At 35.1% G+C, this 26,132-nt stretch overlaps 2 protein-coding genes and 1 long non-coding RNA gene across 6 annotated transcripts; 1 reads left to right on the top strand and 2 right to left on the bottom strand.

Annotated features, from left to right (window-relative positions):
- Nucleotides 1-1,505: 1,505 nt before the first annotated feature.
- On the bottom strand, nucleotides 1,506-3,626 carry LOC18094844 (uncharacterized). The gene has a single exon (XM_052450091.1). It carries the CDS (start codon nucleotides 3,395-3,397, stop codon nucleotides 1,706-1,708), a length of 1,692 nt encoding a protein of 563 aa, XP_052306051.1. The 5' UTR covers nucleotides 3,398-3,626; the 3' UTR covers nucleotides 1,506-1,705.
- Nucleotides 3,627-7,930: 4,304 nt separating this feature from the next.
- On the top strand, nucleotides 7,931-21,887 carry LOC127904466 (uncharacterized). Its single transcript, XR_008057709.1, has 2 exons — nucleotides 7,931-7,969; nucleotides 21,304-21,887. It is a non-coding gene; the product is annotated as an uncharacterized LOC127904466 (long non-coding RNA).
- On the bottom strand, nucleotides 21,547-26,024 carry LOC18094842 (60S ribosomal protein L18a-like protein). Of its 4 annotated transcripts, XR_002979927.2 has the most exons (6): nucleotides 25,769-26,024; nucleotides 24,153-24,225; nucleotides 23,285-23,411; nucleotides 23,045-23,162; nucleotides 22,133-22,236; nucleotides 21,952-22,045 (listed from the first exon to the last, which is right to left on the bottom strand). XR_002979927.2 is itself a non-coding variant. In XM_024593903.2 (5 exons), the coding sequence occupies exons 3-5, from the start codon at nucleotides 23,392-23,394 to the stop codon at nucleotides 21,992-21,994; spliced, it is 282 nt and encodes a 93-aa protein (XP_024449671.1). In that variant the 5' UTR covers nucleotides 23,395-23,459; nucleotides 23,604-24,225; nucleotides 25,769-26,022; the 3' UTR covers nucleotides 21,547-21,991. The 4 variants fall into 4 exon arrangements, 3 of the variants coding, with proteins under 3 accessions (XP_024449671.1, XP_006369277.1, XP_024449672.1); XM_024593903.2 differs by lacking the exon at nucleotides 22,133-22,236 and having other exon boundaries at nucleotides 21,547-22,045; nucleotides 23,285-23,459; nucleotides 23,604-24,225; nucleotides 25,769-26,022; XM_006369215.3 differs by lacking the exon at nucleotides 22,133-22,236 and having other exon boundaries at nucleotides 21,547-22,045; nucleotides 25,769-26,021.
- Between the last annotated feature and the right edge of the window lie 108 nt (nucleotides 26,025-26,132).

The following is a 26,132-nucleotide window of genomic DNA, read 5'->3' as shown; positions in this document are numbered from 1 at the left end:
GTAATTAAATACTTTAGCTCTCATTTCCTTGTGTGGTTAGGATAGATAAAGAATCATTATAAAAAAAAGAATTTAAAATATTAAAGAGTCATTATCATAGTTAGAAACTACATCATTATTTATTTAAGATCCTTATAAAATTATGAAACTCACAGGAACAATGAATTGAATATCCTTACATTATAAAAAAAGCAACAAATAACAAAATTTATATTGCATCTGCTAACATGCATGCAAGATATTTCTAGAATTCGATTGACTTGGAATTTGAACCCAATATAGAAAAATATATTTAAAAATTTTTGATAAAATTTCAGTCCGATTGAACAGTCAGGTTGCAGATAACATTATACTTAAATCCAACTTTGTTTCCTGGATTGTATGAAGAAAACAAGAAAGAAGTTCCCTTTAAGAAGTAATCACAGAACTAGCTTCCAAGGTATGATACCTAATTCAATGTAAAAAGGTGCCCTAATAAAGTTACTTGTGTGTGACATACTTTTGGATATCTGTCATGACAGCTCCATTAATCAATAAACTATATATATATAAAAACCCCTACACTTCCCTTTCCCTGTGTCATAACATTATGTTAAAAGCAAATTAAATGGGTCTGAAGAGCATATAAATTAATGAGATCATAGTTTCCCATCATGCATCTATGTTCTTCGCCACTTTATATTGTCATGGCTGATAGAGAGATACCAGCCACTCAGCCAGCCATGATTCCAAGTACATGAACCTCTCTCCTTTGCCTGACTATATATATATATATATATATATATATATATATATATATATATATATATATTTCGCACTGCACAGTACACCACCGTATGTATATCCATTCCAATACCTCCACCCTGTCAAGAGCAAATCCTGGCACCATTCATTCATTGCGTGCCAAGACCAAGAATCGCAGCTAAACTCACTTCCATCCCAAATCCTCGCACCATCTTCTTTTAAGATAATAAGGTGCAACCTTGGTGAAAAGCATCAAAACAATTATTTTCAGTGTACAATCTCCTTTTCAAATGGACAGTAGGAAATGATCAGAAGTCGTAGCGTAGAGCATATTTTTAAAACCCGGCCCGACGGGTCGATTCGAAACTGGAACCGGGCTGAGTTTATAAAAAAATAAAGATAGTTAAAAACCCGACTGATCAAGTGAGTTGACCCGGTGACCCAGCAAGATCCAGTTACAACTCGTTGATTATTTTTTTACATTTACTAAAATAATATCATTTTGATTTAAAAATAAATAAAACCCGAGTCTTAAACTGGATTGGTCACGGAGCCGAGTTTAAAAATACAGCGTGGAGAGTTCCACACAGAAATAAAAATCATCAACAACAACCATGAACAATAATGCATTGACTACAATTGTTTTGTCCACCACTACTATACATGCCTCCTGCAATGCAAGAAGACGGGACAGTTCTTGGATTTAAGTCATGTCTTCTTCTTCTTCTTCTTCTTCTTGAGCAGCACAAGAATTCACGTAATTAAAGAAAAAAATAATAATTAATTCATTCCATGTTCTCATGTATTCATTCCTGTATGTATAATAAAATTTCACCTAAAATGACAGGACAGCCCAAACCAACATACATACATACATCCTCGCCAAATATTAAACAAAATTATATAAAAAAATCAATCAAATCTCCAAAAATAAAAAGAAAAACAAATCAGAAGCCTTCTTCTAGCTTGTGCTTGTGCCTGTGCTTGTGCTGGCTTCCGGACCAAGATTTGACCTTCTGTTGGCAGAATTCACCTTCTCTAACGTCAAACCAGCTCTAAACCTCGCTATGAAATTATCAGCCTTGGTGTTCACGTCAGGACTTGGACAAAACAATGCCGTTGCTGCTGAATCTGATCCACTTGCTGCTGCCACTGGACTTGACTGATCCTTCTCTGATGATGCATCCTCAATGCTATCCAAATCCGGTGATCCACTCCTCGAACTGTTGAAACTCCCTACTCTAACATAGTCACCATCATGAACAAATTTCCATGCTGGCATTTTGAATGGCGGCGGCGGAGGCGGCGGCGGTAGTGGAATCAAACGTGAAGCATTCCCTCTCTCCACATTCTCTTCCACGCTATGGAAACGACGTGTCTTGGCTGGTTCTGGAGGTTTATCAGATGTCAATGGTGCTACTTGGACCTTGGTTCTTGACGTAACCTTTTGGGAGACCACCTTTGATACACGTGTGACTGGTGGTGGAGGTGGCGGCGGGGGAACTGGATGGAGTTTTTTGGTTTTGCCTTTCTTTGAGAACAAATTTTGAAGAAAATGAGGTGGTGGGGGTGGAGGCGGGGGTGGCGGTATCAAAGGTAGAGTACTAGTTGGGGTAGGTTGAGGATTGAAGAAGCTATCAAGATTTTCAACGCTCTTTTGTCTCTGCTTCTTTTTCTTTCTTCTTAGTGAAATCAAGAAATCTTTGCCTCTCCTTTTCTCGTTCTTGCTGAATATAGGTGGTGGTGGTGGTGGTGGTGGAGGAGGAGGAGGCGGCGGAGATGGTGGCGGGATATTGTAGAAGTTTTCAAGGACTTTCTCCTCATGATCGGTTCTTTTTTCATATCCAAGATCTTGATATGTTCTCTTCACCTTTCTCCTCACAAGCTTAGGAGGCGGAGATGGTGGCAATGGAGGTGATGATGATGGATGTGGTGGAGGAAATGGAGGTGGCGATGATGGATATGAAACTTCCTTTTGATTTATCACAAAGGTATCAACGTCTATATCTTTAACACCAACACCCTCTTCTTGTTTTTTAGTTTCCTCGACTTGCTGCGGATAATGATGATGAATCTGATCACTTGAGGTTGAAAACCTGTAGTTATTCAGGTGGGTATCATCATAAAATCTCCACCGTTCCAAAGATTCTTGACGAAGATCTGGATACGAACTGAAACTCCTCAGTCTGTTCAATGTGTTATAGCTCACAGTTCGATCCTGATGCTCAAACCATCTATGTGAAGGAGTACTTGACGGATGTGATGGTTTTTGTACATTTGATAGGCTTTGATCTTCGTAATAACTCGTGTTTTCATTATCGCCGCCGCTGCCGCTGCCGCTGCCGCTGCTGCCGCTGCTGCCGCTGCTGTTGTTGCTGCTAAGAAATCCACAGACAATAGCAAAGAGGACCAGAACCAAGTTGAGTGAGTCCCAACTTTTCTTGATCGACTGTGGTCTCAAAATTTGAGATGTCAAAGAGCCAATTGAAGAAACAACAACAAGGACAAAAGCGAGAGCTACAACTAGTAATATTACGAGAAATACACCAGAATTTAGGAAGATAGAGGAGGTTTGACGGCGGAGGCCGCGGGAACGGTGGCGAGTGTTGGTGGCTTGAAGCCAGAATAGCGGCATGTCTTCCTCTTCGTCCATTATTTGAGGATTGGTTTTGTGTTTTGGTTCTCCTTTTGAGAGTTCGCAGAAAGAGAGAGGGGAAGAACTTTTCTTGGACAGCTTTTAGCTTTGCTTTTGGGAATGCGATAGCTTTTATGTTGTTTGCTTGATCGGAGTTTTTCTTGATATTATAAGCTTTGCTTGCTTCAATGGCTTCAGAGAGGGGAAAAGAAGAAAAAGGAAGAGGTAGTTTGAGTATAGTCTTAAAAATAAGGAGTGATCATGACATTTATAAAAAAGAGGGAATCAAACCCTTCATATGCTATAAGCAATTTTGACCCGACAGAAATTAGGTTAACACGATTAAATATTAAATATTAAATATTAAATATTTAGGGAATTGATTAAATTAAATTTAAACCTAGTTAGAGTTAGATCAACATAAAAAAAATAAACTAATAAAAATATAATTCCATGCAAGAAGCGAAAGTAAAAATATACCCACACCACATGCTTGCTGTCATCGTAAAGCCACAGCATAGACGTCAGCACACCACCTCTAAATATACAGTAGCATACACATGGTATTAGGATTTAGGGGTTCTTTTTCTTAACACCGCAGGAAGTCCTCTCTCTCTCTCTCTCTCTCTCTCTCTCTCTCTCTCTCTCTCTCTCTCTCTCTCTCTCTCTCTCTCTCTCTCTCTATATATATATATATATATATATATATATATATATATAATGGCAATCCCAATAGCAAAACACTTCAATATAAAAAGATTATATTAAGAAATACATAATAAAAAAAAAGAAATCCATATTTGTACCCTCAATATCAATCTAACTTCTCAAATTTTAATTTCTTGCAAACAATAAAATGAATTTCATTTTTTCATAAAATTTACACAAAGAGAATATAATATGATTATTAATAAGTGTCAAATAATAATATAAATCAATATCTTAAAACTTCACCCAACAGCTTAAGCTTTTGGGTTGAATTGGTTCTTTGACATGGTATCAAAGTATTGATGACCAAGCGGTCACGAGTTCTAATCTCATCATCTTTATTTATTTGATAAAAATTAAGTACAAGATAAAATAAATTTGTACAAGAAATCCATATTTGTACCCTCACTATCAATCTAACTTTCTCAAATTTTAATTTCTTCCAACAATAAAATGAATTTCTTTTTTCACAAAATTTACACAAAAGAGAATATAATATGATTATTAATAAGTGTTAGAGAATAATATAAATCATATCCTGAACTTTACCTAATAATTTAAACTTTTGGGTTGAATAGGTTCTTTGATATAGTATCAGAGTATTGATGACCAAGCGGTCACGAGTTCGAATCTCACCATACTTATTTATTTGATAAAAATTAAGTATAAGGTAAAGTGGATTTATACAAGTTCCAAGCTTAAAGAGCTTTCACTTGAGGGGTTGTGTTAAAAAATAATATAAATTTTTAAATTGAATTGATTTTTTTTATATATAATAAACGGCACGTTTTAATTAATTAATTTGAAAAATGAATTACCACCGAAGTAGTAATAATATGGGCGAAGGTCACACGCGTCAAGTCTAGGCTGGTAATGAGAATAGCTTGGAATGACTTTATTATTATTATTATTATATAATTAGAAAATTAGAATCATCACAAGGCGTGAAAACCGCGTTTTGATTTCTGTCTCTATCAACTTTCTGTTCCTTTCTTTTGCTGCAAGCATTCCAGCTCATGTAAACCGCGTGTCCTGGCATTCGGGTTGGGGTCAAGATTTGACACAGCTCATTTCAGAGTGTATTTCTTAAAATTGCTTGCATCAAGAATTTCTACCTCCGTTTGAATGAAAATTGTAGTTGGAAAAAAAAAAGAAATTAAGAATAGATTTTTTGCATAGAGAAAAATAGATTTTTTGTGTTCTTGAAACGCAGAATAAATTCTTATGAATTTTATAAACTAATTATTAAATCTAAAAATATCAATAAATTAATTTTCTTGAATTTTTATATTTAAAATAAAATTATATTTTTTTTAAAAAAAATAAAGATTTTGTTGTTTTTGTGGAGTGAAACTGGTTTTATTTAATGTTAAAAAACACTTCACATGCAAATCACAATTTTAAATATTAAATATGCGAAGATAAAAAAATTGTAGAGAAATCAAAACTAATTGCAAGACGATCTTTTAAAAGTTTAAAAATTTATTAAAATTAGACTAAGATCATGTTTGGCAAAACATAAAAATAAATTTTTATTAAATTTATTTTTAACTATGATATGAATTCAAGATGAATTATCAACTCATAATAATCACAACTTAAAAATAAATAAAAAAATTTGTAATTCAATATAAATAATCAAATATTCCTCATGATTGGGTGTTGTTGATTGATTTTTTCTTTGTTTTTTTTTTTTGGGAGGTTAGTGAGGAGTGGAGGTTTAACCAAATAAGTTGAAAATGGATGTCGTAGCCGCATTCCTTAATTAGCCGTTGCTTTGAACGCGTCTAAGGTCGTTAGTTCAAGTTAAAGGTCGTGATTGGTATTCTCTTTTAAATGTTTTTTTAAAAAATTTTAAATTTTTTATTTTAAATTAATATTTTATTAATATTTTAATATTATTTTAATATATTGATATAAAAAATAATTTTTTAAAAATAAAAAAAATATTATTTTAATATATTTTAAAATAAAAAACACTTTAAAAACAATTTTTTTTATTTTATTATTATGAATACAAATCCACCTATACATCACCTTCCCAGATCGATCCCAGCTTTATTATCTACACACACGCACGCACACGCACTCTTTTTCTTTGACGACAAGGAATTAAAGTTAATCAATGCAAGTAAGTAGTAAGTTTCTTCCCCTTCTCTACAAAAACAAGAAAAAACGTGGCCTGCCCCTTGTTTTCCAAGACAAACAAGAAGCCTTCCCTCCCTCACATCTGCCACTCTTCCATACCCGTACGTGAGCAACAGCGGTAGCGGTAGTTTACTCTTGAGCAGCAGGAGCCTACTTCTCCTTCAGCACCGTGAGTCAGCAGTAACCTCTCTGCTAGCAACGGCCAGTCCCTCCATAGCAGCAGTACTACTACTGTAGCCATAAATTCCTAGCTACATCAGCATCAGCTACTTCTCCACAACCTCGATAGCACCGTGATCTCAGTTCAGTTTCCAGCTCTGCACCAGCTACATCTCCACGCTGCAGCTCATGATCAACACATCCCCTTAGCAATAGGAAGAACCACCAGCAGCAGCGAACCTCTCTGCACCAGCAACGTGAGCAGCTCCGGAGCAACAGTGGAAGACATTCTTCATCAGCAACCACTGGTTCCACCGTGACTTGTTGTAGTCCAGCAGCTCCCTTCAAGTAACAGTATAAGCAGATCGTGCAACAGCAGCAGCGTCACTCAACTTCTCCTGACACCAGTGGTGGAAGCTCCTCCTTCCAGCAGCGTCATCTTCTCTGTACCGTGAGCAAGCAGCAGGAGGAGGTTTGCCTTGTCAGCCTTCAGCGCCTTTCATCCCCTCTGCACCGGGAGCAGCAATGGAGAATCTTTTTCATCAGCAGCAACTCTTTCCTCAGCTTTGCAAAAGCAGCATTGTGAACAGCTAGCAACAGAAGATTTAATAAAATAAAAACAGCAGAGGCTTCTCTTCTCAATCACAGCAGCAGAAGTTAAGGAAACACAGGAGAAACAGAAAGAGAAGAAAAGGAAAAGGAGACTGGTTAAGTGTTTGATAAAAGCAAGTTTGTCAATTTTGTTTTGGTAGGTGTTTTGTTTTTTTAATTGGAATGGAATGTTTCAGTTTCGGAGTATTTCGACGTATCGTTTCGATATATATATATATATATATATATATATATATATATATATATATATATATATAAAACAAACATAATTCAAATTCAAAATAAATTAATTATAAATTATGCAATACAAACACAATACCAAACAAATATAATTTTAAAATTTAAAATATTTCTAAATAGTCAAGATTAAATAGATCTTTTACTTAAAGTAATTCAACTTAAATAAAATATCAAAATATTATGAAAGTAAAATGTTTTAACATAAATATTTTAAATATAAAGTTAGGTCAATGTTATCAAGGCTAATGGAATCTAAAGCATCTCTTGTTTTGCTCAAATTCCTTCAAAGTATAAAATGAAAAAAACAACATGAATATAAACCATATATATTAGTGATAAATTTAATTTTAAAAAATTAATATCATTGTTAATGAAAATAATAATAATAATTTTCAATATTATTATCAATATCATTGTTATTGAAAATAGTAATGAAAAAGAGTTTTTTATAATTGGGTGGTTTAATTAATTAAATTGAACAAGGTTCAATTTGATTCAAAGGCTTTTCAAGAGCGGAACGGAACATGTGGAATGAAACTAGAACGTTCCGGGCAGAATTTAGCCGAAAAATCCGGAACGGACCGAGATTTAAAATGAGATGAAATTTGTTCCGTTTTGTTCCGTTTTTTGAATTGGTATGGAATGTTTCGGCCATTCCGGACGAAACGGAATGGAATTGACAACCTTGGTTCAAAGCAAGACACACCATCCCTACTAATATTGGTATAACTCTCTTATGTTCCTTAAAAATTCTAAATTTGTTGTGATTTGTTTGCTACGTGTTCATGGTTTATGGGCACGAGCTTTGATCTTTTGAGCAGTGTTTTAAGACCCGGCCTGGCCCGGCGGGTCGACCCGGGTCTGTGGCCGGGCCGGGTCTAAGCAAAAAATAGGCTGAGAATTGGCCCGGTCAAACTCGGTCGACCCGGAGGGTCGACCCGGGACCCGGGACCCGGTCGGCCCGGCCAAACCCGGCTGAGACCCGGGTTTATTTTTTTTTATATCCTCATGCCCGAAACGACAAGAGCAGAGGGACGAATGCATTGCAGAGCAGCAGAAGTGAGAAGAAGACCTAATTAATTTTAAGAAATTGCCAAACCCATTTCACTCTCAGTCGCAAAGAAGAGCAGATGAGCAGAAGACTCTTGAATCCTTGATCGCCATTTCAATTCTGAGCATAAGGTTAGATGAGTTTTTACTTGTTTCTTTCTTCTTTCGCCTTTCGCTATCCTCTGTTTCATCTTCTTCCCTCTGTTGAACTTGCAGGAGAGTATAACAGTGACATCGATTCTTCCCTCTGTTGACCCATCGGTTCTTCCCTCTGTTGACCCATCGGTTCTTCCCTCTGTTGACCCATCGGTTCTTCCCATCGATTGACCCATCGATTCTTCCCACAGGTATGTATCTCATTTTCTCTGTTCTTTTATTTTTCCGCGACTTCAAATGGTCAAATACATGTTCGTTTGCTTTGAATATTGTTGTGAATATTGCTGTGAAATGTGAATATTCCGTTCGTTAATTTTTGTAGCTGTGAATATTCTGCAAGTAGCTGTTAATATTGTTGTTAATTTGTTGCTTTCCTTGTTCGTTTACTTCTGCTTAAGTTGATATTGGCTGTCCCTGTTCGTTTGCTTCTGCTTCTGTTAATGCTTAAGTTGAATCAGAATTTGAGACTATCCCCATGTTAATCTGCTCACTGAAAAAGAACTGGCACTTTTATTTTTTATTTTATGGATGGTGTTGGCCATTTCAGTTTTCTGTGATGTTGATATAATGGATTAGTTATTGTTGAACTGCAGTTGTGAGAATTTGGGTGGGTTGACCGTTTAACTGAATTTGTGAGAATTAGTTATTAGTTATTGTTGAACTGAAAGTGTCTGTGAACTGAAGTTATTGAACTTGTTGAGTTCTAAGATAAGACAGGATGAAGTATTGTGTGCAGTAGCATGAAATCAGAATTTTGTTATAGAAATGAATTGAAACTTTAATTATGGTAGTAATTAGTAATCTGGTTGAAAGAATTTTCCAGTGATATCTGTTGCGATGTCGCGGTCGCACAAATTAATTACCCTAGCTTCAAGCACAACACACAAGATAGTATAGAGCAAGCAAGGGGTCGATCCCACGAGGAAGATTCAAGTCAGATTTTTATGCTAGATGATATGCAATTTAGGGGGGGTTTGGACGTTATCTATGCTAAAGCAAAAGAAAACAGAAAACTATCAAACAAAATTTAATAAAATCAGAAAATTATCAAGAGAACAAACCTTGGTTGCAAGTACATATCCACCTATAGAAATCAGAACTGATCATGGAAACGAAACATCAATTTATATTCTGAATATTTATCTCTTTTTAACATTGGTTAATTAACGGATCCGCCGTATAACTAACCCTAACCATCAAACAACCACAGTGTCCGCACTAGAAATTTAATTCAATAAAAGCCTTAAGAACTAGATAAGTTGATTAATCAAGAAAACATAACTGTCCGTAGTCTATGTTTGATTTGATTGAATGTTCTCCCTAAGATTAATAACGTAGATCCGTCACAATTATTAAACTCAGTTGCTTCACAAGTTCATATACCACAACTCCGGTTTTGATATCAAACTTAGCAATAGATTGTCTACAATAATAACTTAGAGTCTGCTCTAGCAATTAAAATAAACAATCATAGGAAAAATAAGCATAGGAGAACAAACATATTCATCATATAAACTGAAAAGAAAAGGTAAAATAAATCTCACAGTTCTTGAAATCCGAAGGTTTTCGTGTCATTGCAACCAAGAAAAAGTGTTTAGCCTTACATGTTTGTTGAACAACTAATAAAAAAAAAAGGAAGAATGCATAATTTAGGGTTTCTTAGAGGAAGATGGCGTTTTTCTCTTCTTGGCTGGCTGCCCCCCTTCTCTTCTCTCATTCTTTTTATATCCTAGGAAACCCGAGGTCTCTATTTTACAAAATAGTCCTTCATTAAGTAGACTGTTTACATTTAAGTACTTCAATAACTATTTTCCTAAAAAAGGAGAAATAGCCTTGCATGAAATCTTCAAGCTTTGACTTAGAGGAGCTAAATTGCTGAAATAAAAACTTGGATATCGGTTTAGATGCTTCGAAACGTAATTTGGACTCGTTTCTTCATGAAACCTGTTTGCTGGCAGAATTTAGATGTCATCTTTGAAAAATCATATCTCCCTCATATGACATCTTTTTTGCTGAAATTTGGAGCGTTTATAGACCTTTGAGTCATGAATCCAAAAAAATTGATTTTGCATCAATTGGACTTCTGTAGCTCCAGATATTCAAGTTGGAATGGCCGAAGGTCAACACTGGCAGATTGCAAGATTTGACTTTGAAGGCTGTGATTTCCATGCTCTTTCTTATTTTATTTTCTTGCCTTTGATGTAAAGAAAGGTATGAATGTTAGCTTTTTAATGCCATTGGAATCACTTCATTTCAACCTCTAGAGCTCACGCTCTGCACAAAACATCGACTGAAGGTCAAATCTGCCAATTATCTCCAATTTACTCCTTTTTTGCATCTTTCATCCAAAAGTGCCTTCAAAACATAAAACAAAGAATATCAAGGCATTTTATATATAAAACATAGGCAAAACACTAGTTAAATATGGGTGAAACTATTGAATAATATGGTTGCATCAAATACCCCCACACTTAGCTCTTGCTCGTCCTCGAGAAAGGATAGATAAAATCAAATTGAAGTTAAATTAAATTAAATCACTATGACTAATCTTCTAATCTCCCATCAATACCCAAGAATATATGCATTATAAACAAGAACACAATTAAGAAGGATAAAGAGTATAAATTTTCATGAATTTATTTACATGAAACTTCAAAATTCAATTAATCGTCGGGATTTAAATGAAATCTATGTCATGCCAAAGTGTAGGTCCTCTCATTGATATACACTCCAACACCCACGTGTTTAAGACTTATGTGTTTAAATCTCTCAAATTCAATCAATGAATATGTTCTACCATAAACTTGCTCTTCAATCTCATCTCCATTACTAACATATTACAAACAATGCATGAATCAAAAGGTCTTATTTTCTTGTTGTAATGGAGCTAAGGTTAAGGTGAGGTAAAAGAGAGTAAAAGAAAAAGTTCAAACCAAAGAAAGTAGAGCATTCTGAAAAATAATATTTCAAACAAGATATTCCATCAAAGCACATAAATTTTCCATCTTTAATCACCAATGCTTAACTTCTTTTGATTTCAAGCTTTTTCAACGTAAAATCTTAAGAACATAAAGGAACACTTTTTTTTTGTTTTTCTTGTTTTTGTTTTTGTTTTTGTTTTTGTTTTTTTTTTGTTTTTGTTTTTGTTTTCTTTTCTTTTTGTTTTTGTTTTTTTTTTACCTTTGGCAACTTTGCCCATCTTTTCATCAAGCATCACTTCTTCTTCTTTCTTTTCACATAATTTCCAACCATAATTCCATGAAATATCACTAGTATATGCTCCACTAATCCTTGGCCAAGGGAAAAGGAAAACATATATAAAGTTAAGGCTTATACATGGATAAAGCAAAGAAAAGATAAACAAGCTCAAAAGGGGTTTACTAAGGATAATTTGCTTTAGGTTGGCTTTTTGGCTCAAGTGGTTAAAATTTCTAATGCCTTTATCATCTTCATGTATATATGTAATGTGAATGTAATCTCAACAAGATATGAAGCAATTTCTAGAGATACATATCATTGAAAGAAGGCACAATCAAAGAATATAATGTTGAAGGCTCAAAAGCTTGCATTGGTATAACACTATAAAGTCAACATGGCATATTCTCAAAGTCAATCCCTAAACCAATTAAACATTAAAACTTGCATGCACACTCATTCATTTGATTTATATCTTCATCTATCTCAACTAATTCTCATACATAATACTCATATTCTCAAAAACCAATGGGAGTTCAAAAGATCAAACATAATTTTTTTTTGAAAAATAACAAAGAAAACCAAAATTAGAAAACCAACATTCTCCCAATACCCCCACACTTAAAACACAACATTGTCCTCAATGTTGAAATAAAAGAAAAGGAATATTGGAGAATGATAAAAATAAAGTAAAATGCGAAAAATAAAAGATAAGGGAAAAAGAAAGCAAATCTGTTTTTTTTTGTGCTGGGTTGCCTCCCAGTAAGCGCTTTTGTTTTATGTCATTGGCTTGACATGTTGCATGCTCATTCTTCATAGATTGGTTCAGCTAACTCCACAGAAGCGGTGAGTCCTGACAAAATCTAAAACAACCTTAGCATCGTTAGTTCGTGTGGCTTTCGCCTCAATCTATTTGGACACATAATCAACAGCAAGAAGGATATAAAGATTGCCAAAAGAAGAAGGAAATGGACCCATAAAATCAATACCCCAAACATCAAAAATTTCATTTACAAGAATATTCGTTAAAGGCATTTGATTCTTATGAGTGATATTACCTGTTTTTTGGTATTTTTCACATGATTTGCAAAAATAATATGCATCCTTAAAAATAAAAGGCCAATAAAAACCACTTTCAAGTACCTTGTGGGCCGTTCTTTTTGCTCCAAAATGCCCACCACAAGAATGAGAATGAAAAAAAGTAAGAATAGAATGAAATTCATCTTGTGGTACACATCTCCTAACTACTTGATCAACACAAAATTTCCACAGATAAGGAGTATCCCAAAAATAATATTTAGCATCAGCTCGTAACTTGTCTTTTTGGGATGTAGACAAACCTGGAGGGAATTCTTTGGTGACTAAATAGTTCACCAAATCAGCATACCATGGTCTTGTAGAGGAATGTAACACATACAACTGCTCATCGGGGAATGTCTCTCGTATTGTTTCGGTTTGTATATCCTCAGTCCTCAGTCGGCTCAAGTGATCAACCACATGGTTTTCGGCACCTTTTTTTTCTTTGATCTCAAGATCAAATTCTTGTAAAAGCAAGATCCACCTAATCAAACTTGGTTTGGACTCCTTTTTCTTCAAAAGATACCTTAAAGCTGCATGGTCAGTAAAAAGAATGACTTTTGTACCAAGTAGATATGACCTGAATTTTTCAAGAGCAAACACCACTGCAAAAAGTTCCTTTTCAGTTGTATGGTAATTGCATTGTGCTCCGTCCAACATGCGGGAAGCATAGGTGATAACATGGAAATTCTTCCCTATTCTTTGCCCAAGGACAGCTCCTATTGCATAGTCACTCGCATCACACATTATCTCAAAAGGCTCATCCCAATTTGGTGGTTGGATGATAGGGGCAGATGTGACACACCTCTTAAGCTCATCATGGGCATCTTTACATGCTTGATCAAACACAAAATCCACTTCTTTGGCTAATAGTTTGCACAAGGATGCTGTAATCTTTGAGAAATCTTTGATAAAGCGTCGATAGAAACCTGCTAGGCGTTCAAACATTTGATCCATGAATGGTAATGGGAAATGATCTTTGCGTGTAGCAAGATTTAGCTTTCTGTAATCAACACACATTCTCCATCCACTCGAGATGCGAGTAAGAATGAGCTCATCATTTTTGTTTTTCACCAACGTGATTCCAGTCTTTTTAGGCACCACATGGATTGGCACCACCCATTTACTGTCCGTGATGGGATAAATGACTCCTGCATCTAACAGTTTCAAAATTTCAGCTTTCACTACCTCCATCATAGGTGGGTTCAACCTCCTTTGCATTTCCCTTGTTGGTTTCGCATTGTCCTCCAATAGTATATGATGCATACACATTGAGGGACTAATGCCCTTGATGTGAGCTAAAGTCCATCCAATGGCCGTTTTATGATTACACAGTAACTTCACAAGTTTTTCCTCTTGCGTATTTGTCAAACTTGTTGCTATAATAACGGGAAGTGTATTGTTGTCGCCAATGAATACATACTTCAAATTATCGGGCAAAGGTTTCAATTCTAACTCGGGGGCCTGTAAAATAGATGGCAAAAGCTTTTTATGTGAAAGTACTAAATCAACAAAGACATTACCATGGGGAACAGTTTGCAAAGATTGCAAAGCCAATGCTAATTCGTGCATGTTTTGGGGAACACGTATGTGCCTCTCCATCTCTTCTATCTCGATAAAATCATAGCCATAGCTCAAAGCTACGCTTAATCCATCCTCACAATCACAATCAAAAACTTTTTGCACACACTTATCAACTTGGTCATAGCATGTGATAAAATAAACATTGCTATAAGGATATTTCATTGCATCATGAAAATTAAATTCAATCTTTTCATCTCCTACTTCCATAGATAAAGTATCATTACCACAATCAATCTTTGTATTGGCAGTTTTCAAGAATGGTCTCCCAAATAATATAGGAGTGTTGTTTGATGATTCACAAGAATCATGTTCCATATCAAGAATATAAAAGTCGCATGGAATGACCAAACTATCAATCTTGACTAGGACATCTTCTATCACACCAAGTGGGTAAACAAAACTACGATTCGCAAGTTGTATTACAATGCTAGTTTTATTCAAAGGCTCAAGACTAAGAGAATCATAAACATGTTTGGGCATAACACTAATGGATGCACCTAAATCACACAAGGCCCTTTTAAAACTAGCATTACCAATAACACATGGGATAGTAAACGCACCTGGGTCTTTTTGCTTCAAAGGTATATTCTTTTGAACAACAGCAGATACAACTTCACCCATACTTACCATTTCATGACCTTTCAGTTTGAAAGCTCTCTTGGTAGTACACAACTCCTTCAAGAATTTGGCATACTTGGGAATTTGCTTGATAGCATCAAACAAAGGAATGTTGAGTTCTACTTTCTTGAAAACCTCTAAAATCTCTTTTTCTTTGTCCTCTTTCTTTGACCTAGAAGAACTCACAGGAAAGGGTGCAATTGTTTTAAAACTGGAATTCATTGAGTGAGGACTTACCTTTAGAGTGTTGGTCGTGGATTCAATTTGTGAAGGAGAAGGATGTTCCTTCTTTGTACTCAATTCAGTTTTTATCTCTTCTTCTTCCTCCATCTCAATTTGTTTCGACCTTTTCTCTTCAAGTTCTTTCCTACTTCACAGCATGATCGCACTAACATTCTCTTTTGGATTCAATGCTTGGGAGGGCAATTTTCCATTCATTTGTGCTTCCAATTTCCCCACACTTGAAGCTACTTGCCCCATTTACTTCTCCAAGTTGTGAATACTTGACCTTGTTTCCTGTTGAAAAGACATGACATTTTGTTGCAAGGTTACAGTGTTAGAAGCCAAAGTTTTCATCATCTCACGAAGATCATCACTAGATGACGACCCCATAACATTGGAGTTTGTGAATGGAGGGGGTTGTCTTGCTTGATAATTCTGTTGGGGCTGAAATCCATGGGGATGGAATTGTCGGCCTTGATTGCCTTGTTGAGGCTGGTTCCCATACCGTAGGTTGGGATGATCTCTCCATCCAGGATTGTACGTGTGGAAAAAAGGATCATACTTACGCTGAGGTTGTCCATTGAATGCTCTATCAACTGCATTAGCTTGTTCAATGTAATCTTCTTGCATTGTTGGACACATATCTTAAGCATGTCCTTGTAAAGAGCATATGCTACAAACTTTCACCTGCTGTACATTGCCACAAGCCAAAGAACGCACAAGAGAAGTAAGATCATTAACTTTATTCTCAAGGTTAGAAATACTTACCTCATTTACTCGTTTGTTTGCGAAGTCTCCACGAGTGCCAAACTGTTTCGAGTTGGCTGCCATATTTGAGATCAATTGGCGTGCAGCCTCGGGTGTCTTATCTACCAATGCCCCTCCACTTGCAGCATCAATGATACTACGGTCAGTAGGCATTAATCCTTCATAGAAATATTGAATGAGCAGCTAATCGGGTATTTGATGATGAGGGCATTGAATACACAGTTGCTCAAATCTTTCCCAATACTCGGAAAGTGTCTCTCCATGAGATTGCCGAATCCCACATATTTCTTTCCTTATGTTGGCAACTCGAGATGCTGGGAAATACTTCTCAAGGAAGATCTTCTTCATGCCATTCCAAGTTCCAATTGAACCTGGAAGAATGGAGAAAAGCCATGCCTTTGCTGCCCCTTTTAAAGAGAAAGGGAAAGCTTTCAACTTAACCTGTTCTTCATCAACCCCGTTCGGTTTCATGCCAACACAAACCATATGGAACTCCTTGAGATTAGTATGAGGATCTTCTTCTGCAAGACCATTAAATGTTGGTAGCAAATGTATAAAACCAGATTTGAGCTCAAAGTTTACATTATTGTCGATGTTTATGCACAATGGCTAATTTTCGACGTTAGGAGCAGCAAGCTCCTTGAGTGTTTGTTGTCGTGCAACAGCCATGATGTTGAGGCGAGCTTCCTTTCGTAACCTGCGTAAAGTTTTTTCTATTTCGAGATCCAACTGCACTTGACTTTGATTAGTAGAATGGGTTACTGGCATAAATCATCAAGAAAACTCAAAAGAAACCAACCACACAAGAGATCGAAAACAATGCAAATTGTACGAAAATCCTACGTTAGAAAACTAATACCTAAAACCCTAGAAAACAACGAAATTTGGCCTCGATACGGTGGGGCTAGTGGTTACCACTAGTCTTGTTTAGAACGTCGTTTCCCTTCAGGAAACAAAAAGCTGATACCTAATTCCACCAAAAAATCTGTTTTGAACAGTACCGCTGCCGTAATGAACAGTACCGCTGCAAGCAAAAATTCTGTTTTTTTTTCAGAAAAAGAAATAACAATCATAGCAAATAAAAATAATAGCACAAGAATCAACTAAAATTACTTCCCCGGCAACGGCGCCAAAATTTGTTGCGATGTCGCGGTCGCTCAAATTAATTACCCTAGCTTCAAGCACAACACACAAGATAGTATAGAGCAAGCAAGGGGTCGATCCCACGAGGAAGATTCAAGTCAGATTTTTATGCTAGATGATATGCAATTTAGGGGGGGTTTGGACGTTATCTAGGCTAAAGCAAAAGAAAACAGAAAACTATCAAACAAAATTTAATAAAATCAGAAAATTATCAAGAGAACAAACCTTAGTTGCAAGCACACATCCACCTATAGAAATCAGAACTGATCATGGAAACGAAACATTAATTTATATTCTGAATATTTATCTCTTCTTAACATTGGTTAATTAACGGATCCGTCGTATAACTAACCCTAACCATCAAACAACCACAGTGTCCGCACTAGTAATTTAATTCAACGGAAGCCTTAAGAACTAGATAACTTGATTAATCAAGAAAACATAACTGTCCGCAGTCTATGTTTGATTTGATTGAATGTTCTCCCTAAGATTAATAACGTAGATCCGCTATAATTATTAAACTCAGTTGCTTCACAAGTTCATATACCACAACTCCGGTTTTGATATCAAACTTAGCAATAGATTGTCTACAATAATAACTTAGAGTCCGCTCTAGTAATTGAAATAAACAATCATAGGAAAAATAAACATAGAAGAACAAACATATTCATCATATAAACTGAAAATAAAAGGTAAAATAAATCTCACAGTTTTTGAAATCCAAAGTTTTCCGTGTCCTTGCAACCAAGAAAAAGTGTTTAGCCTTGCATGTTTGTTGAACAATTAATCAAAAAAAAGGAAGAATGCATAATTTAGGGTTTCTTAGAGGAAGAGGGAATTTTTCTCTTCTTGGCTGGCTGCCCCCCTTCTCTTCTCTCATTCTTTTTATATCCTAGGAAACCCTAGGTCTCTATTTTACAAAATAGTCCTCCATTAAGTAGACTGTTTACATTTAAGTACTTCAATAACTATTTTCCTAAAAAAGGAGAAATATCCTTGCATGAAATCTTCAAGCTTTGACTTAAATGAGCTAAATTGCTGAAATAAAAACTTGGATATCGGTTTAGATGCTTCGGAACGTAATTTGGACTCATTTCTTCACGAAGCCTGTTTGCTGGCAGAATTTAGATGTCATCTTTGAAAAATCATATCTCCCTCATATGACATCTTTTTTGGCTGAAAGTTGGAGCGTTTATAGAAATTTGAGTCATGAATCCAAAAAAATTGATTTTGCATCAATGGGACTTCTGTAGCTCCAGATATTCAAGTTGGAATGGCCGAAGGTCAACATTGGCAGATTGCGAGATTTGACTTTGAAGGCTGCGATTTCCATGCTCTTCCTTATTTTATTTTCTTGACTTAGATTTCCAGAAAGGTATGGATGTTATCTTTTTAATTGGAATCACTTCATTTCAACCTCTAGAGCTCACGTTCTGCACAAAACATCGACTGAAGGTCAAATCTGTCAATTATCTCCAATTTACTCTTTTTTTGCATCTTTCATCCAAAAGTGCCTTCAAAACATAAAATAAAGAATATCAAGGTATTTTATATATAAAACATAGGCAAAACACTAGTTAAATATGGGTGAAACTATCGAATAATATGGTTGCATCAAAATCTTATAAATTATGACAGGTCCTTAAAATGTCTTCACATGATGGTAGTACTCCAAGTAGTGATCCTTCAACGGCCCAATCATCTCAACCTTCAATTTCCATGTCAAGTGGTAGTAGAGGAAGAACAGATTTGGCGTGGGGTCATTGTAGGGAAGCTCCTGAACTTAGTGTTGGATGTAAAAAAACTAAATTAGTATGTTTATATTGTGTTAAAGTATTTGCGGGTGGTGGCATTAATCGATTTAAGCAACATTTAACTGGAGCTAAAGGAGAAGTTGAACAATGTCGCAAATGTCCTCCTGATGTTCGACATCAAATGCTCATTTCCATCGATATTTGATCCGAATTTTGCTCCCATGGACACATAAGAACTTAATGTGTTCATTCAACAAAAGTGAATATGTTGTTGATTTAGAATTTATGTTGTTGGATGTTTTGTTTAAAATATTTTAGAATTTATATTTGGTTTGTGTTTTGGATATTGAATTAAATTTATGTTGTTGGTTTAAAATTTAAATTTGATTTATGTAAGTGTTGCATTGTAAATTTGTAACTAGTTAGGTGTTTTATATAGGTGTTTTTTTTTTGGGTTGACCCGGGTCAATCCATCTGACCCGTGACCCGATCACTGGACCGGGTTGATGACCGGGTCGGGTTTTAAAACTATGTTTTCAAGAGCAAAAAAAGAGCATTTGTTTTTGTTAGGGGTCAGGCTTTGTTTCAAAAATTTGGGTTATTTTTCTTTTCCATGGAAAAAAGGCTTTTGTTTATTTTAGGAGAGACAACCCTTATTTTCTTTCTTCAGAGGAGGCCGACAATGATTTTATGAAGCTCTTTTATCTGTGACCTTCAGAACTGTTCACATCGCTCTCTTCGGTTCAATTCAAGCCAAGGTTATTATGAAAGTTCGGACCTGACTTCATGTTATTGGGCTGAGCCTTTCAAAGGCTCAAGGCTGTGTTTTTTGTTTATTTTAGGAGAGACAACCCATATTTTCTTTCTTCGGAGGAGGCCGAAAATGGTTTTATGAAGCCCGACTTCATTTTATTGGGCTGAGCCTTTCAAAGGCTCAAGGCTGTGTTTGTTTGAACTAAACTTTTACAAAGGAAAAAATGTATTTTTTAGTTACTAGGCTTATTTGACAAATACATTCTAACAAACTTTTAACAGATTTCCTTGCTGGATTTTTCTTGTTTTTCCAAATAAACCTCAAATAATTTTTAAAAATTCTGAAAAAATTCAAGGACTATTTTAAAATTATTTGTGAGTCTTTCGTATTGTTTTTTGCAATATTTTTACTTAATATCGGGGCTATAGATTTATACTATAAGATACAAATCTGATATTAAATATATCTTCTTTTCTTCAAACTTTCAGAAAAAATACAAAAAAAAAATCCCCTATTTGAAATATGTTTTTATTTGTGTGCACATACAACCAAGTTTCTAAAAAATAAATCATATTTGCATAATTTACCATACTAAAAATCACGAAAAGATAGTTTCTTTTTTCTTTTTTCATGCATTTTGAATTTAATAACTAGTTTATTAAAACTATGAAAACATTTTAAAAACAAAAACAAAATTATTTTGTTTTTTTGTTTTTGTATGAGATTATGAACTTATATCTAAGACGTATTTCTAATATTGAATAAGAAGATAATTTTTGTTTTTTTAATTTTTTGACTCTAGAATGACTATGATTTAACTTGATCAAATAAAAACCTCTTTACCGAGAAGGATTTTTTTAAAACCTTAGACAGACCAACGATTAAAAAACAAAACAATATATTAGTTTATATCAGAGAAATAGATAATGCTGTTTACCATAGATAAGGTGCATTGAGGATGATAAATCTTCCCTATGCATAACTAGTCCCTACTCTCACAGATCATTAAGTTTTTTCGTAATCATAATATTAGATGAAGACTCTTAAATTCTTTAAATAATGTTTTTTTATGATTTTTTTCAAATAAATTCAAACCCCCTCTCGATCTAGGAGCCATACCCACCATCCAACAACAATGCACGTTAAGACAAGGGTGGATGAGAAAGTGATACTTTCTAGAAATATGAGAAGCTATTATATTGTAATCTAATTATCAATTTTTAAATAATAATTGGTATTTTTTTTTTTTATCATTCAACAACTCAAACAACTCAAGTGTAATTATTCTGTAATTGTGGTAATTACCAATAAAACAATACTACTTAAAAAGCATATTGTTATCCTAAAAAATATTATAATCATAAAAAGCATCTTATATTTTTATAATTTAGTTAATCATTTTATAATTATGATAATTGCTCGTAATTATCATAACCATGGATTTAGAAAATAAATAACTTACCACATACGGATATTTGGGTATATGTCTTTTTTTTAAAACTAAATATGGATATATTTAAAAAAGATAAGAAGAAATAGAAAAAAGGGATTGATGAAGAAAAAGGAGCAGCTGATTAAGCAAGAAGAAGAAGAAGAACAAGTTCTATGAAGAAATAGAAAAAGGTCTTGAATAATTAATATTATTATTATTAGGGTACTTATTTAGTTTTATGAATTAATTAAAAAGGTATGAAGAAGTCATACAGAATCTAACCGATAAAATAACTCACTTGCAGAAAACAGTTTCTTATTTTAGATATTTTCTGACGGAAAATTTGATAAAAATCATCAAATATGCACAAGGTAGAAGGACGGGGCCATGAGTCTAGTTGTAAGAGCCCAGAAGCAGATGTTCTACGTCTACATTTAACCAAATCGTGGACAAGACCTGCACTTCTGGCTGAATGATGCATCAGCTTGGACCCAATTCATGCACTGCAGAGTTTAGGGCTTCAAACATATCAAGGAGACAGATGAACTTGACATGAACAACAAGAAACGTGCATTTTTTTAAGATCCGGAATAACATCACGAGCAGCTTTCTACGAAATGCAAGGAATAAACATGGGGAATTTTCATATTTCAAGTCATTTTGCTTAAATTGAATGACCAAGCATGTGGTTCTGCGCTCGTCATGCTTCAGGCTTCCAGCAAAATCTAAGGAACACATCGAGGAAATGTCGTCACCTTTTCTAAAACCTACAAGGTAGAATACATAGACAGATTTGCACTAAAGGGGGATCTAACAATTGAGCTGGGTTCCCCCCCATCATTGTACAGCATTTTCGTATTATGTACAAGAGTGCAGAGATTTCAGATAGCTTGGTCCTGGGCCCATTACAACTTGAGCACTTGGAATCAGGTTCATCTCATCTTTTTGAAACATACACTGCAGCTGCAAAGATGAATCTGTCGAGGCGAGAATCACAACAAATAAACAAGTAAAGCGATCACCGCAGCTATTGTGAACACTACAGCCTGCAGACAAGTGCATGCATGTTACTTGCTGAAAAAAATAGATAAACACACCAATTCATCACAAACATGTGCAATAGATAACCCTACATAATTCTGGTGGCACCAATTAGGATTGGCACAAGTACATTGAAACTTCTGGTCTCTCCCAAGATAAAGTACTCTCCAGTCTCCAGACACAGCTATATTGATACCTATCATGAAATGTTTTGCAGTAACAGTCTAGTTCAGTGGTGAGAGGACAGTATACACGTGATTGAAAAATATGTGCTCGGCAAAAAGGATTTGAACTGTCACCCATCAAAAACACTGCTCTTGCAAATGATAGGAATTTACAATGAGACTGCCCAGTTGCTTTTCATTGTGCTGTATATAACTATTTCATTCCTGGAAAGCTCAGTTTGTAGCTCTTTTAGGAGAAATTATTAGATAGACTAAATCTATCACATCACCCAAGACTAAACAAATAAACACAAGACACATAAACAAAAATCATATGGAATACACACATCATTAAGTGGATACCACTGCATTTAGTCTACATGCCATTTTGTGATGCAAATAGAAGGGGAAATCTATCGCTACAAGCTTGTGGATTTGGATCGAACCTAATTAGAGATCACCTAGACTCTTTTACTAGTTAATAGGGCATATTTTTGGGGTCTAACTGTCAGGGCCAGTTCTGTGATTTTTGTTTTAGTTAGGGGTAATTTTGTATTTTGCAATTTCGGGAAGTTGACCACTGAACTTCTTCAGCATTAAGGAAGTGACCTGCCACTAGCACCAGCTATGGTGCGCCTCCATAGGCACCTCCTTAGTGGCACCAGGATGCTCTGTCAAAACTTTATTCCAATGCTAGAAGGCTGGATTTCAGAATTTTTCCAAGCTATGCATTTTTTAATAATAGCAAGTATCATATTTGATGTTCAATCAGCAGACATGACAAAGAAGAGGGCGGTAAACCATGCTAACAAAAGATTAATAATTAAGTTCATCACTCACAGCAATTGCACAGGCAGCAAGGCCAGATCGCTCCCTTGGATCCTTGTTATAGTACTTCCCAAAGTAGAGAATTGCTGAGAAGTACCACATCAGTGGGAACACAAATCCAAGCAAAAGGCTGTAGAGTAAAGGCGCATCCATGAGAGAAGAGTGAGAACACAAATCCAAGTAGAGGCAGCAGTAAAAAGGTGTGTCTATGTGTGAGAGCACTAAAGGGAGAGGAAGGTAAGCAATACTCACGAAAACCATCCAATTCCACAACCAAAGCAAGGAAGGGGTTTGTCAAACATTCCCAGTTGGACGTTCTCTGCATCTCTAATTGGAACATAATCACCTTCTCTCTGGTTCATGGCATCAGTTGAATACCCTGTGTTCAACTAAACACCTCAAGCAACTTGCCTAGATAAATTTGCTACAGGAGATAATTTTTCCAAAGGCTTTAAGAATAATAACAAGCATTAAGCATCTTGAATCTCTCATTCACTGATTCAAAAAGTTAACTGCAAAAACCAAACTCATTCACCAAGCTAAAGAATTACTGATTCCAAGCCATCCAAAAGAGCTATTTTGCAAGACAATATGAGCCTAAATGATCTAAAAAGGAAGCTGAAATTTAGCAGTTCACAATGCATTCAGATGTGGTTCAGAACATATAATTTTGTGACAAGCATGATAGATGATTATATATAAAAAAATAAATAACGGTTTCTAATTTTTTTTTCCAGCTCAACTTAATGGCCCGCAACATGATATGGAAAATGACGACTCCCATGTCCAGGATCCCCCTTAGCAAAGAAAAACTAGTTGCCTGATAATATAGAGAAGCAGCAAACTCCTGTTATGGCCACAGATTTGCACCTCTCAAATATCAACAACTTTTAACTAACACTTACTAACAACTAAGAACAGGCATATTGACCAAAAAATGTAGATTCAAAAACTATCTCATACAGCATCAGGCCATCACCAAACAAAACAGGCTAGCTATATTACTCGCTGTAAGCCTAACAGAAGGGCTACTTTTTTTCTCAAAAGGAAAAATTGGGTTATGCCCCAAAAGAGTATATGGTGTTTTAGAGCAGATTATCTATGCAGAGCTATAGAGTACCCTCATTCATTTATCCCAGAAATAAAATATAAAACTGGAGTTTCAGCTCCCGTCTACGCGTCCTCTGATGGACCTACATAACAAAATGAAATATGCTGGATGTTAAAAGCAATGTAACATGCTGGATATTGAATATTAGCAAAGAATCTCATGCATTTAATACAAAAAGTCTCTAACATGAAAATTAGGGAGAGTAATTAAATCAACCAGGTAATCTTGCACCTATATTTATTTCAATGTAAGCATTCTAAAAGAATTGTAACATATGAAGACAAAAGTAGATCCCACCTCCAATGAAAGCGAGTTACATCCTAACACAAAAGTCATCACTTAGAGGAAAACAAATAGCATTTTTCAGGTAAAAAAGATTCAGCAACTAGGAATTAAGAAGCCACCAACATCGATGAAAGAGACACAAATAATTGTAAAAAATGAACATAATTTTCCAAGTAACAAAAACCTTGTACATTAACTGACATTGACATCCATTTGCACAAAGCGTTACAAAAATCCCTCCTTAATTGGGCTCCCATCAAACTAGATAATCATTGGACACATATGAGGCCACATAATGGTTTGCATGAAAAGTGCACTCCCTTATGACAATGAATAGATAGAACTACCAAAGCTATCTCTGGAAAGAAAGATGAAAGAAAGGATTATTTGAAATTCTAGAATCCATGCAATGGTGATAAATTTGCAAATCTCATGAATACAACTAGATCCATCACGTAGCCATAAAACATAAAAAGTTTCATGCAATCATGGATTCTGTGAATGAGTAAGAGACAAAGGCAATTTGGCAGGAATGACAAATACCAGGTCCCATCAAGAAACTACCGCATGGGAGAGTGCCGTCCATGAAAATTTAAGAGAATAGAAGCACCTGATTTCTTAAACTAGAATATAAACAAGTTTAATAACAAGTTCAATCTAAGAACCGATCCAAGTATTCAAAATAATATCCAATCAAAATCCAACATCAAGTAGTAATTTTTATGAACTCCGATTGTGTCCCATCACAAAAGAATTTCACTAAATCCCAGCAAATTAATCGTTTAGAAAACGAATTGAAGATACAAACTGTTTTTGAAGATTATAGCATAAACTACAGAGGCAACGCAAATAAACCCCGTTCTCTATACACTGTAAATCATCCAACAAAGTAAATATCTACGAAAATAATCCCAAACCCTCCAAACATATAACGAAAAGCATTAATTACTCCCAAAAAAATTGAGTTCAAGCAATCATGCAGTGACCCCCAAAACCAGCAAGAACTTGAAAATTATGGGGGGAAAACCCATATTTCAGCGAAGAAAGTGTCGAGAAGCTGCTAGCATCAAGAAATGTAAGTTGGAAAAAGTTTACTTTAGCATCAAGACATGCAAGCGAACAAACAAGCTAACAAATGGGCAAGAAAAAAAAACTCTTCCTTTTTCTTAGACTTGAAAATATTAATATCAACAAACAATGAAAACCCATCCATCGAGAAACATATGTTAAAGAAGATTACTTTATCATCAATTTCAAATACAAATACTCCAACATGCAAGATTATTTTCCTTTTCTTTTTCAAAGAAAAAAAAACAGAGATCGACAGAGAGAAATCTTACTACAAAGAAGTGAAATTTGCAGAGGAGATACAAGAGAAGGGTGCTTTAATTTGTTAGCAATTCCTCCATTTTAATGAAGGTCAAGAGAATATGGTGCTGCTGCGATTCTCTGTGGGTGATTAGTGAGCGAGTGCTAAGCCTAAAAGACTCGGTTTAGGGCATCTCCAATAATGGGAGAGCTAAGATAAAAAAAACTAATATTTTTTTTTTAATTTTTAATTTTGCAGCTCCAATAGAGAGAGAGAGAGAGAGAGAGAGAGAGAGACAACATAATGACTTTTTTATTAATGAAAAACTAAAAAAATCAAAATAATAAAATAAATTCAATAAAGGGCAATCTAGATTGTATCCCTGATCTATTCTT

The sequence above is a fragment of the Populus trichocarpa genome, chromosome 1 (assembly GCF_000002775.5).
Source record: "Populus trichocarpa isolate Nisqually-1 chromosome 1, P.trichocarpa_v4.1, whole genome shotgun sequence".
Taxonomy (NCBI): Eukaryota; Viridiplantae; Streptophyta; class Magnoliopsida; order Malpighiales; family Salicaceae; genus Populus; species Populus trichocarpa.
Note: the sequence above shows the minus strand (reverse complement) of the source record. Positions and strands in the feature narration are given on the sequence as shown.